This window comes from Melanostigma gelatinosum (assembly GCF_949748355.1).
Source record: "Melanostigma gelatinosum genome assembly, chromosome: 5".
Lineage (NCBI taxonomy): Eukaryota > Metazoa > Chordata > Actinopteri > Perciformes > Zoarcidae > Melanostigma > Melanostigma gelatinosum.
In genome coordinates, this window is record NC_136638.1 from 9,411,796 (window position 1) to 9,425,557 (window position 13,762).

Consider the following 13,762-nt stretch of genomic DNA (forward strand, 5'->3'; position numbering starts at 1 on the left):
GCCTCATCTCTATGCCCCCCCCCCCCCACCTACTGTACATTGACGTGATATCCTCACTGCTAAATGAAACTCTCCTCTGCTCTGATATTCAACTGACAGCATTCACCATCAACACTGATTGGACATCTACATAAAAAGACAGCACATTTTCCCTTTAATAACTGAAAGTTGAAGAAGAAATATCTCCATCTTCGCCTGTGTATGTGGCCCATCTGGATGTGTGTGTGTGGGCAGGTCTACCTGGAAGCATGTGAGGCAGTGGTGGAGTGGTGGGAGCGGGTAGACATTCGACTGCCTGCGTAGTTGCCCGCACCCTCAGCTCCGTGGCTGATCACACACTCTGTCGTTGGGACGCTCTTGGAGATATACTGCAACACACACACACACACACACACGCACACGCGCACACACAAAATGATTTGAATACTTCATACTACTGTTTTCATTTTCCAAAGAACAAACATGTCACACAATGGTTGAGTATACATAAATATAAAATGATCTCTAATGATGAGAAGACTGTCCTGCACAGATCTTTTGGAACTCATCATCAGTTCTCGTTCATTGTTGCCATTATGCTGACTCATGCACATTTAGTCTCCAGGAGAATGGGAGGTGTTCCTGCCCTGTTTTGCTTTATTGACACAAAGAGTTTTCTGATGGCTTCTGGGCTGAAGCTCTGTGGGCTTCCTCTGCAGTTTGCTCAGGCGAAGCTGACATCCAGTTCTAGTGTCTTCTTCTTCTTCTGTACCGCCGCATGAAGTAATATCTTCTAAAAATCCTATTCATAGACAGTTATATCAAATTAAAAGCACTGACATATCTGGCTTTATTTCAGCAGCACTTAAGATAAGAAAGCAAAGTCAATCTGGAGATTACAAAATGTGACTTCTATGCATCCTGATTAGGAGCTAATAGATCATTGCAAATGTATTGCTTTGTTTTACTGTATTACTGTTATTGCTGGCTACCAGAAGCCTATCTAATCAGTGAACATTGTTCCTTATTTATTTCTGCCCTGAGAGCAGCTCTGCCTCTGAGGATATCTTGACCCTGTCAGGAGTGACCTGTTGTGGGTTTCCTCTCAGCAGGAACTGCAGGGTTGGCAGGAGGTGACTTTACTTCCAGCCTGACCTCAGGATCACCTGTGCCTGCCTCTGCTGGGTGTCGGCACTGCTTGAACTGAACTCACATCAACCATGGGGATCTCCTCTGGACCGGGCCCGGGGTGTTTGGGTCCGTTGGCCAGCATGCGGTTGGGTTGCTCCACACACTGATTCTGGTTCTGGTGTAGGTGACTGTGCATCTTCTTCCTCTGCTTCCTGGAGGGGTGGTGATGAAGGGACAATCAGCGATCTGGCAAAGGTGCTAAACTAGAGACAGTGACTGATATCGGTTTGCTGTTACTTTAATTGCTCGTTAAGAATCCCTTCCATCTTACTCTCGTCTTAGCTCTCACTACATCATGGCACTTATCACATGATCGTTAATATCATCACGGTACAGCAGCAATGACTCTATTGCACACCTGTGAATTAAAGCTTATTCTTCTGTTGTAGTGACTGTAAAATGCTCAGGACTGGAAGGCCGGGAACAATCCAGACGATACAGAAAATCGACCGTAAAGAGCAGCTCGGATTAATTCACAAGTGAAGGCTCTTGATCCCCTTGATGTGATTGGGTATTAGGTGGTTTATATCATGCTGTCAACATGACAAACCCACCGACAAATAAACGAGCAAACAAACAAATAATTTGCCTTTTGCTAATAGAATATGCCATGGATAATTATTCACTGCACAGTAGTGGTAGAAAGTAGCTCAGTACACTCACTCAAGCACTTTCCTTAGGTTCAATTTTGAGGTACTCTACTTGAATATTTCAATGTAATGCGACTTGGCAGCTGGTTTAAAAAAATGCCATGAAAATCTATAAAACACAATGCTTTATGAAACATTAAGTCAGTAGTTCCAAGCATTTTGGGCTTGGGACCTCTTGCAAAACACTCTGTGTGTAGTCGGGGCCTCCCGTCACATTTCTATGAGTTCATAGCAGCTCCATCAAAGAGTGATTCCCCCTCTAAACATCTCAGATCATTTCCTTTAAATAACAAAGTCCAAAGACACAAAAAGTCTTGTGTGTGTGTGTAGAATCATTTTTTTCCTTCTTTACTGCCCCATTTATGACCTCACGGCCCCTCAGATTTGTCTTGTGACCCTTTGGAGCACTTGACTTAAGGCTAACTGTATATAAGCTGGTGGAGCTTCACCGTGACACAGTGGTGCACCAGTAACCATGTAATAATACAGTATATCATAATATATCACTCACAGGAGAAAAAAAACATTTCTTTTTGAAGGTTTGGAGCCTCTCATAAATAGGGAGTGATTTATGTTCCCTTCAAAGACACATACTTGGTTTTGCAGTAGGCCACCACACAAACGATGCCAACCACCAGCAGCGCCACGCAGATGCCTGTGATCGTCAGCACCCGCCTCTGATAGAGCTCCTCGGCCTCTGTGGACGGAAACACACGCACACGCAGACATCCATGCATTGCAGACAGACAAGAATACACGCGCACACAGACACACACACACACACACGAAACAGCATGAGCGATACTCCATTGATGGTAGCTACAGAAACAGTTTTCTCCCTATTATCTGCTGCCACCCTGTGCTGCCTATGAAACAACTCTTGCTCTACAATGTCACATGCCTTTTAGTTTTAACTGATCTACAGTCAAACAGTGCTACTGCTACAACGCAGGAGTAATCATACAAGCTCACAAATACTGGGATGAAAGGCTGAGCTGTGAAGCTGCATCCTGACACAGACTTCCTGCTGTCCCTACACAAGTGACTTTACAATGGCCATGGGGATGTAATGCGACAGATGGCACTGGTGGGGATCTGAATGCATGCCTGGATGGATGGGATCAAAAAAGAAGGAAAGCATTTTTTTGTTCAAAGTGTTGACACCGCAATGGCCTGAGAGTGTAACATTTTAGTATTCACAAAGCTCACCATAACTATAACTGTAACAATTTGTATGTTACTTTAACATTCGTTCATTCGTTTCTATGTTTAAGATATAGTGAATATGTATTAATGATCATTTTATATTTTTATATGTTCCTGTGCTTGAACCGGTGATGTTTTGTACGCTATCGTTTCACTGAAGCCTGTAGTGTGTCAGGTGACCCTGAGGCGCTCATACTGAAGGTAACAAAGACAGTGAGGCAAACTGAGTGGTTTCCTCCCACTGTGAGCGGGGTTTCCATTTTTTGTCACAGCAAACATCATTGATCTCTAACCCTTGTTTTAAAAAGAAACATTAAATAGTAACAGCAGGCAGGCCGCTTGGTCAGTGCCCTTCGGCGTCTGTAGCGTCGCACCACGGCACCCTTTAGTGTCTGTATGGGACACAGCGGGCTGTCAACTAACTCCAGTTTAAATCTTCTGCGTAGTTATGAGACAGTCAGAGCAACTGACATGCTATAAAGAGAGGGAAATACAGCCGAGGTTAACTTTAATTGTTCATTTTGGAAAGAGACTGTTTGCACATAATGATCAGTGTGACTTAAACCGTAGGTCTACAGAACAAGCTGCAGTAATTGTTGGCTTAGGAGTGAGATCGTGTTGGGTTGGGTGGGGTCAGGAGTGTGCTTTGTTGCACCAGGAACCACCCAAACAGTGATGTCACAAGGTGCTGGAGTACTCTTCTACATCACTGCTGCAAGGCGAGAAGAGGTCAGCAAAAAAGGATTTTTAGGATGTGTTAAGTTATTTTATTAACTGTACTGTATCTAAACCTAACCCCAATTTTAAGTTTTTTCCACTTTTATGTCATAGTAAATAACTTGCCCTTTGGAACATCTCGATTTTGGATCGCATTACACTGAACGACATCACATGCACTCATTACATTCTAACAGGTTTGTGGCGATGCTGTGTGAACACGTCGCTATCTCAGTGTCTTCGTGTTGATTCAGATTTCTGGGCCTGCCGTGGTGTAACACTCAGAACAGAAAGAGCAGCGACACCATGACAGAAGGAGCAACAAAGGGAACGGAACATGGGGAGAAGAGGGAGGGTATTGAAGAAGAGAAGGGTAGGTGGTGAGGAAGAAGGAGCAGGAGGAAACATGTAGACAGAGGGAGAGAACGGGGGCTGAGAGGGGAGCAGGGGCGTGGCCAGGAGAAAGGCCCACGGAGGAACTGGTCTGACTTTGTCCCCTTATCAACTAAAACTGGATTATAGAGGCCCTTGGACTGTTAGTTACGGCCAAATTAAAACCCCTGAAGCTCAATTCTTGTTTTTCAATGTCACAAACCTTCTGTTGTTACTTTCAATGATTCTTCTCACGTTGGACTAAAACTGAAACTGTCTGCTCGGCACAGGGACATCTATGTTTAGCCGTCTGTCTATTCATCAAGCTGTGGTTCGTAGAGAAGAAAGTTGGTTGTAAATACGGTAAAATACATCAGAAAGCTGAATCGCAGAATGTCCCCTTTACCTAATTCATCATGTCACTATTCCCCCCCCCCCCTCAAAAAGCTCTAGACACGCCACTGAAGAGGAAGCAAAGGGGGATAGGGAAGGAGGGGGGGGGGGGGGGTTCTAAATAAAAGGCCTCTGTAGGGATTGACAAGCCTACGAGAGCCTTGGCCCGGCATTGTGTGTGTGTCACCGGGTACTGATACAGAGAGGCAAAAGGAAATGGGAAGGCGCGCTCGCTGGCACAGTGGAGCCGATGGCAATCGTGATTTAGGACAGGCGAGCGCTCGACTCTGACACCGAGTCAATCAGGGGCAGAATAATAAGAACAAGGACAGACTATGTGGTCAGGCCTTTTGCTCACTTTTGGCAACGCTTTGCAAAAATCCTCGCAGCTTGCATGTTTTTATTCGACAGGCCGCTGAAGCCAATGTGCACATTGCCAAAGCCCAGAGGACGAGCCAGACACTTGTATTTATGGAAGAGGTGAAACATTCTCTGGTTTCTGGACAAAGGGGGTAGCTTTTGCTCTGACACGGCGTCCAGATAAACACAGCTTTGATTTGTAACAGGCCCAATACGCTCTCGTACTTTCATTCATTAATGTATCCTTCCCAGTTAATTTGTCTTTCTCAAATGTCTAAATGTGTCAGACTGGAGGAGGAGTGCATGCAGAGAAGGGAGGTTACGTGTCTTAAAAGCAGGTTAGTGGGCAGGAGAAAAAGAGGGACAGGTTGAGGGAGACCCAGTTGTTGGTTTTGGAAAGAAGATGGCACAGTAATGTGTGACTGTGATAGGATCTTGGCAAACCCTTTAAGCACAGCAAAATGAATAATAATGTTCCATACCCATAAATTCAATTCTGAGAAGCTCTGCCAGCGCAGAAAGTTGTCGTGGTAAAAAGGAAAGAGACAGATAGGGTCAGGTGTAAAGTCCACTTTGGAGCATATTATTTTCATGTATACGCTGAACCAGGATATGTTAATTAGTGCAGTCAATCCTAGTGATTGACGTGTGTACCGTCCAGTAACAGACAGACAACTCAGACAGCCTCAGCTCTGTGGCCCCCAGAAATGATCGGAAAAAAAAAGAAAACAAACTGAACCAAACAAAATGAAAAGCGGAGGGAGAAAATGAAGCAAAGGCAGAGGGAAAGAGAAGCCAACAGGCAGGGAAAGGCATGCAGAGACAGACGGACAAAGACAGCAAGAAGCCACATCACTTACTGCTATATTTACTAGACCTTATTTCTGGAGTAAACAACAGACAGAAAGAAAAAAGGGAAACAAAACAAGACAAAAGGAAAAATAAATAAAAAAGATTAAAAAAGCAGTGAGTTACTCTGCAACATAAAAACACAGTACAGTCGATGAGGCTGGCACGGCAAATGGGGGCGGGCGCTGTAACTCGTTTGACTAATGGCAATTGTGTGCCTTTGTATTGATTCCAGCATACCTCTTGTAAAGCACTTTGTCCCGCTACTGCTGCGCATACAGCCAATATAACCTTTCATAGGATTTATGATTTACAGAGAAGTCTTCTCAACATTCCCAATTTCCGTGGCGTTGCATGCATTACGGGCTGTAAAGAGAGACGCCCGTACCAAAAGCCAGCCAATCTTGTGTGCACCCTGACCGTAACTCTACATTTTGACAGCGTGTGATGATTGTGCCACTGCAAAAGCAGGCAGACGACAAAAACAACATGGATCCAAAACAGAAGAGAGCGTCGCTTCAACTGACTGAGAGAGCGCCGCAATGCAAACATAAAAGCACACAGACAGATTTCAGCATGTAGACAAGGCTTGGGTGATGGGGTCAAAATAAGCAGACATTACATACAGTGTGATTTCTTATGATGTGGCATGGAGCAACATTGTAAACGCTGGAGAGAAGACGGAGAGGGTCATTTGCATCCCTCTGTTTGATCTCCCTGTGATTGCTGGGCCAGTAACAGCAGCATGACACAGTCGATGGAGGGAGGAGCACTTTTCTTTCAGTATGAAAGTAGCAAGGCCAAACCTACAGGAATCATTGAAACTTGTTTTTTTATGTCCTGGGATCTCTGGTTGCCTACCAACACTGAGATATGTGTTTGAGTGTGACTGTCCATGCAATCACAGGAGAGTGACAAAACACGCTGCCATTGTCACACCGATCATTTAAAGGACTAGCGAGACATTTGAGAAGCTGTGTATGTGCTTTCTTTGCTGACAGAGAATCGACATCACTCTCGTGTTTGTACGGTAAATATGAAGCTAGAGCCAGGATACCGTTAGGTTAGCTTAGCATAAAGACTGGAAGCAGGGGGACACAACTGGCCTGGCTCTGTCCTGAGGTAACCTCAGGACATCAACGATACACAAAGTCACTGCTCCTTAGAGGTGCTAGTTGGTGGATTTTGTTACCGTTGGACAGAGCCAGGCTAGCCTTCTCCCCCGGTTTTCAGTCTTAATGCTAAGCTAAGCCAAACATTAAAAAAAGACCACTTCATAAATAAGTTGAAAACACTGACTACAAGGTGTTTTTGCTTGTAGTAAGTAAAAAAAATCAAATCTGCCTATGGAACAAGTGAAAATTCGTACGATTTCTTGAAAATAAGATACAATGTTTCGTCCTTTAAACATAAAAAGAGATCTCAAAGTTAGCTGGTCGAGCTATATTTCTCTAGTATCAGGAAGTGTTGTGTGTCATGATAAGCCTGTAACACTCAAAATAAGTATTTCTTCATTTAATAAGATATTCAAGATGCCTTGCCTAAAAACAAGTCTCTATATCTCACAGTAATGCTTTGAGGGGATTGTGTCTTATATTAAGTGTTTAGTAATTAGACAAATAAAAATGTCAAACTGCTCTTTTAATTCAATTACTCTGTGATGTGACGCAAAACGTGTGACACCATTTTGAACATATTAGAAGTCAACCCTCAGACAGTTCAGGCGACATTTAGCCACATGCCATAATGCAAGATTTCATCAGATGATCCATGGATGCTCAGAGAGAAAACGACAGGATATCACATTCATGACTGTATGATTTATCCTCATTCATTTCAGATTCCACTGATTATATTCCGCTTATATGAAAATCAGTCGTGCTCCTACTCCAAAAGGTAAAATCAATGAAAGATTTCACTTTGTTTGAAAGAGAGGCACAGCATAGAGTGAGAGCTGTCAGCGGTGTATTCATAGTTTACGTCCACATAGTTCAGCCTTGATGGTTTCTTTTTTTTACTGCTGAAGCTCTAAACAGCACCGATGGACCATGTACAAAGAAAAGGGACAACGTGTTCCAATGAAATCAAACAAGCTCCTGCATTTACTGTCGTGTTAATTCTCTGTCTCCTCCGCTTCTCTTTGTGCAGCTCTCTGGATCAAGCTGCAGCAGAAGTATTGTGTGTGCAATTCCACAGCAATACAGAACTTTTAAAATGTAGGAGTAGGCACAACGTAAACACGTAACGTGCTGATAAAATATCTCGACTGTTTGTCTCTGATGACCCGAGGAGCAACACGGAAGAACCAGGGAAGACAGGGAGAGGAAGGGGTGGACACAGAGGCATGCAAATCACACACACACACACACACACACACACGTTAACGTACATGAAAAACAAGAGCAGGTTTTCAAACACACACAGACACAAACATACACACAGAGCGCTCCCTCCATCCAACCCCTCTGGTGTAGCATGCAGCATCTCAGTGAGAAGGAGACAGACAAGAGCAAATGGACATACTGTAGAAATCTGCCATGACGGAGTTTTGACAGCGGTCCCCCGTATAGTCATTGGGACACCTGATGGAGGGAAAACAAGACACAGGGGGGAGGGGGAGGGGGGTTAAAGATACAGAGGGAAGAGAGGGGGTCAAACAGGAGGAAAGAGAGGAGGAGAAGTACACGAAGACAGATTGTGAGAAGGGGGGGGGAGAGAGAGAGGAGGGGGAGGAGGGAGACATAAGAGAGCAGAGAGATGAGGGATTAGAAACAGCACAATCCACCAACTACAGAGAGAGAGATGACCTGCATACCGTGACATCACCGCCATCAATATGACATCACTGCTACAGTTAAGACATCATCACAGTCACGAGGGTCATGTGATGGTGGCGCAGGAAGTAGGAGGGGTCAATTGTACGGACCCCCCCCTTCACGCACAAACACTGATGCACGCAAGCACATGGAAACACACTCACGACTGCCCAATTCTGGACTCTCATTCGTTGCATCCGTTTCTTAACCCCTGACTGAAACCATTTCAATAAAGCATAAATCATGTCTGTAAAAACTGTAATATGTCAGACAAGCTCAGTTTATACGTTTAATATTTGTAAAACAAAAACACATGATGTCATCTCCACGTAAAGTCTAACGTATGAGCGATCAGGGAGCGGGAGAGGGACGCGATGCTGTGAGTCTCACAAAGCAGAAGCAAAGTAAGAGGAGAGAAGATCTGTATGTTGGGCGAGGAGGATATGTTCAAATGAATGAATGGGTTCTTCACACCCTATTCAATTCTCCTCAACACATGCACGCTCTCATGACGTCTTTAATTTAAGACGAGAGTCCGACGTTATGGAGTGTGGGGTAGAGGTGTGAGAAAATATCAATGCACATGAGAATCGCTGTGTTTTGTAATACTGTTATTGATTCTTTAAAAGAAACTGTATCGAGTTTGAATCAATAGTTTACATGCAAAGAAGCACAAAAGGTAGTGCTGTGATGTTGGATGTTACAGGGACTGTGATAAATGCCAATGCAGATCCCACTGTTCTGACTGCATAAAAACAGATGACATGCGCATGTGTTCTTTATACTAAGATAGTTGTCTAATAATTTGATTTTAAATATCACATTATATCCTCTTGCTGACAGTATCGCAGTATGTTGAATCGTAATCCCTGCATCATGATACACATGGTACGGCCGGATTCTTGTACACCTTTCTTCATCTTTAACTTTGTCTGTCTGCTGTTTGGCAGCAGGAGGCGCACAGGAGGGCTTTATCACTGAAAACAGCTTCTTTGCTTTTGCTGGGAAAAAAAGGCCGACGAGAGCTGTGAGAGCCATGAAACCCAAACAAAGAGCCTGAAGAAATTGTAAAGTTCTGTCGAGCTGAGGGAAACTGCACTCTGACATTGTTCTGTGGCTTCGTCACAAGTGCTGGATCAGAAAACAATACAAAACCAAACAAAACAGATCTGCGCACTCCCTGCACTTATATTTAATTGAGCAACATTTCGACATTTCACTTTGTCAGGCATGGTCAAATGACCATTACAAACTATATAGTCACACACACACACACACACGCACACACATTGATCACTCAGGCGGCCGGGATCTGCATGATGGTCAATCTACACTCAGACTGGACCAGAACAGAGCTGAATATCACTGTCTGATCCTCCCATATCGGGGCTGAAGCATTGACTGAGAGCAAACCCCGTTACACATACAAACCTGTACTCATTTCATCCACTGTCACGATAAAAATCGGTGCAGCGTCAAAGCAGCTTTAAATACATGATATTGGACATGGAAAATGTGCAAAATCAACGACGTATTAACGCACAGAATGTGGACGGGATGAGGGATATGTAAACAGACGTACTGCGTCACTGACCTCCTGATATGTTCTGCTATTCTCACTTCATCACACATCACACCACAGCTGTGGTTCGAGCTCTGAGAAGCAGTCAGAGTGCTGAATGTGCCTTTTAGAGCTCAGCGTATTTTCAGGTCAAGGTTTAATGAAGCTTGCGGTGCAAACACCCAGCAGGAAATCAACGCGGTGTGCCCTGTTACATCATGCACATGCAGTGGTTCGGGAGAGCGCAGCCGAAATGAAAAACAACGATCGTTGCTTTGTGTAGCCTGGTAACCCATCACAAACTCGTCACGACAACACATCCCGAAATGAACCCTGTAGGCTCAGCCTCACAGGATGAGGATTTGTCAAAATGACCTGCCGACAAATGCAACAATTGTGTGTCATTTAATAACTGGTTTTCACAAGAGTAGAAGTCTAAGAGTGACACACACACACACACACACACACACACACACACCGAGCCCTCCACAGTGTGTGAGCGTGAAAATGGTTGGAATAGGTTTTGGGTATTTCTTGGGCATGAATAACAGCAACAGTTTACATGCAGCTAGCTGCAGAATGTGGTGTTTTTGTTTCTGGATGGGTGGCGAGCTGTCAGCGACACCACGGGCTGAATATGATTCATATTCAGGCTACAGCCATCACACTCACAACACTGAAACCAGCAAGGAGGCTCCTCGCTGCATCAGTCACTGGTGAATTGATACACATACATGGTCCGAATGATTGTTATTTGTGTTACTTTTGATGCTTAGTACGACTTTCTTATCAGCTCTGTGGAATGGAAATCTACAGGAAGTCATTTCAATTGATGTCCTTGAGAAAAATCTTTTTGAGAGAGTGCTCCAAATTCTCAAATGTCTTGAATTATGTGTAATGATGAGTGTCGTGGCTTTTACCCAGCCAGGCATAATTGATTGAATCTGGTTCTTGCCATAAGTGATAGTAGATCAGCGTTGACTGCAGTCAGGCATGTTAAAGAAAACGTGGTCCAACTGCAGCGCACATCATACTGAAGATGAATCACAGCAATTGACGACCCACAGTGCTATGATATCATGGGTGTGGCCCCGTTACAGTCGTTATAGGATAGCAGAGGCTCTCTGCCTCGAACAGCCATGTTGTATTTATTACAGTGATTCAGTAGCAGGTCACCAAATTCATCCGGTTTATAAAGCAACGAACCCCGTCTACCCCGTGTGTATGCTGTCCGTATAACTGACTGGGGATCCCTTTCTCCTCGTTCTCACCACTAAAGAGACAACTTGCATTTTGAATCAATTACAGCAAAAACCCTCGGAAGAGCCCACTCAGCAATTTCCCATAGAGTTATAAATAGAGCAGAGAGAGAGAGAGAGAGAGGCGGGAGACACTCGGAGCAGAGGCAGCCCTATGCCGGCAGAGTTTTTTACTGTATGTCATTTCTTTTTTCTCCTGCGCCTGTTTTCTTTCTCTCTCTCTCTGCCTCTCATTCATTTCCCTTCTTTCCTCCACCTTTTTTTTTACCTGCCCATGCTCCCCTCCCCCCCCCCCCCCCCCGACTGCACTGTACTGTTCTTTCAGCCCTGAGAACGAGCAGCGAGAAAAGCCAGCACACCTTTTGTTCCAACCATCTGAATGAAAGCAAAGCCTGTGATTCCTTTTGTTACATTCAACATACGCAGATCGAATTTAAGAGCCCCCCAAACACACACACACTCGCGCACACACACACACACACACACACACACACACACACACACACACACACACACACACACACACACACACACACACACACAGCCGTGAACATGATGACATTATGTCCAGGCATCAATACCAGCCTGAACACATGGCATTTGCAGATAAGGCGAGATTCAATTAACTTTATTGATTCAAATGGGGAATTTGCCATTTTCAACCTATAGCTGGGAATACATGGGCTAATGTTTACGGCTGGCTGCCAGACTAGAGCTTAGCAACAAAGTTTAGATCAATCAGAATCAGACCTCTGCCACTCTCCACAGAAAGCTTTAACGCAGGTTGAAAGGAAGATTGAGTAAAGCGAGACATACCGAGCAGCTCGCCGGGGGGCATGTCGGTGTGTACTGATCTCCACTTTAACCTCCACTCTCTGTTTCAGCCAGGGTGCCTTTCTGTATATGTGCCGTCCTCCACTTTAACCTACAGACTCCATTTTGCAGTACAGCATTACTTTCCCCTTGAGGGAAGAGGAGATTATACGTTTCCATGGTCGCCACAAAAGAGCTTGCAAATACCACCTCAGATTTCTGGGATATTAACAGTTTTTTGCCGCCTGCCAGTGCTGTTGCAGTGCACTGATTCTCAGCTGTTGTGCAGAACGGTGAGTGGCTTGGCGTGTGAGTGTGAGTGGGGGTCTACATATCTCTGAAGTGAACAAGCCGGGCAGACAGACTACAGACAGCGGTCTTATTTACATCCTGTTATCCACTGGCCCAAACAGACAGGCCAACAAAGGATGACAAAGCTGAGAAGCAACAGTAACTCTCTGGGAGCTGCTGGCTGGTCCGCTGCTACCTTGCTAGCCGGCTGTAGCTTCTTGAAAATGCAGCGTTTTTGTATTTAGAACAATCACACAGATGGAGGTTGGAAAATTCTACCATTTTGTACTGCTAAATTGCTATATATACGCATCTCATAATGTCTATATGCACCCTCTCGAACTAAGTTTTCTGCTTGTCAGCATCATGAAAAAAATGATTTGTCCTTCAGCGCTGACAGGAAGGTATATCAGATGAGAGATAGGGAGAAAGGCCGGGGGAGAGAGAGTGAGGAGGGGAAGCAAGGGATGGATATATATATATATATATTTATCGATATATATATATAAAGAGAGAGAAATGGAAATGAAGAAACAAAGAGTGTAGATCTGGAACAGGCAGCGAAAGGATCTGAGGATGGATTTCTAGCAGATACATTCAATTGTACATGAAGCATCACACAGCAAAGCTCTTGATTACGCACGCCTATACACGCCATCTGTTATCCAACATCAGGGGGAAGCCTTTTGATACACATCTACAAAATGATCCTGTATGTATGGCAAGTTGGAACTGAAAGTTGACAACCTGCAGTTCAGAAAATATACATTTCTGTGAAAAAAACAAAGGCTTTTTTCTTAGCTTAGCTTCATACAACGCTTTGGTTGCAAATACAGTTTGTATTTAAAGAAACACTGCATTGAGTGTGCAGTCATTGGCATATTGTGCCATTTAATGTGCACCAAAGATGAGCAATGTTACCAGATAATTGCTAATTTGATGCAATTTCACAGCAGTGATTCATCTGAAATCCAGTTTTTTGCACTTGCTGTTCTAAACACCTACTAGTCTGGTAGCTCTTTCCTGAAAAACAGAATCCTCCCACTCACAGGAAGTGATGCATTTTATGATAACAGTTTATTTCATAACAGGAGAAGAAGGAGGACGACAGTCGATACTTAGCACGCAGTGAACCGTGTTCACCGCTCCTAGTCTGCGTCAACGCAGTTGTTTTATTGCTACATTTCAGATCCAGCTTGCCATGAACGTGACCATCAGCTTGCGAAGCGTCTCGTCCTGTTTCCTCCCTACTGGGACGCCACAAAACATGGTGACGGAACGTCACAGAGAAAAGGAGGAAATATT

At 44.3% G+C, this 13,762-nt stretch overlaps 1 protein-coding gene across 1 annotated transcript in view; it reads right to left on the minus strand.

Moving 5' to 3' along the window:
* Positions 1-13,762, minus strand: part of nrg2b (neuregulin 2b) — a gene marked incomplete at both ends in the record, with an annotated part of 42,986 nt that overhangs the window by 3,235 nt on the left and 25,989 nt on the right. The window contains 6 exons of the mRNA XM_079269287.1: positions 241-368; positions 1,199-1,322; positions 2,415-2,517; positions 5,351-5,374; positions 5,729-5,752; positions 8,241-8,299. Coding sequence (XP_079125413.1) covers positions 241-368; positions 1,199-1,322; positions 2,415-2,517; positions 5,351-5,374; positions 5,729-5,752; positions 8,241-8,299 — 462 coding nt within the window. The remainder of the gene's footprint in view (positions 1-240; positions 369-1,198; positions 1,323-2,414; positions 2,518-5,350; positions 5,375-5,728; positions 5,753-8,240; positions 8,300-13,762) is intronic.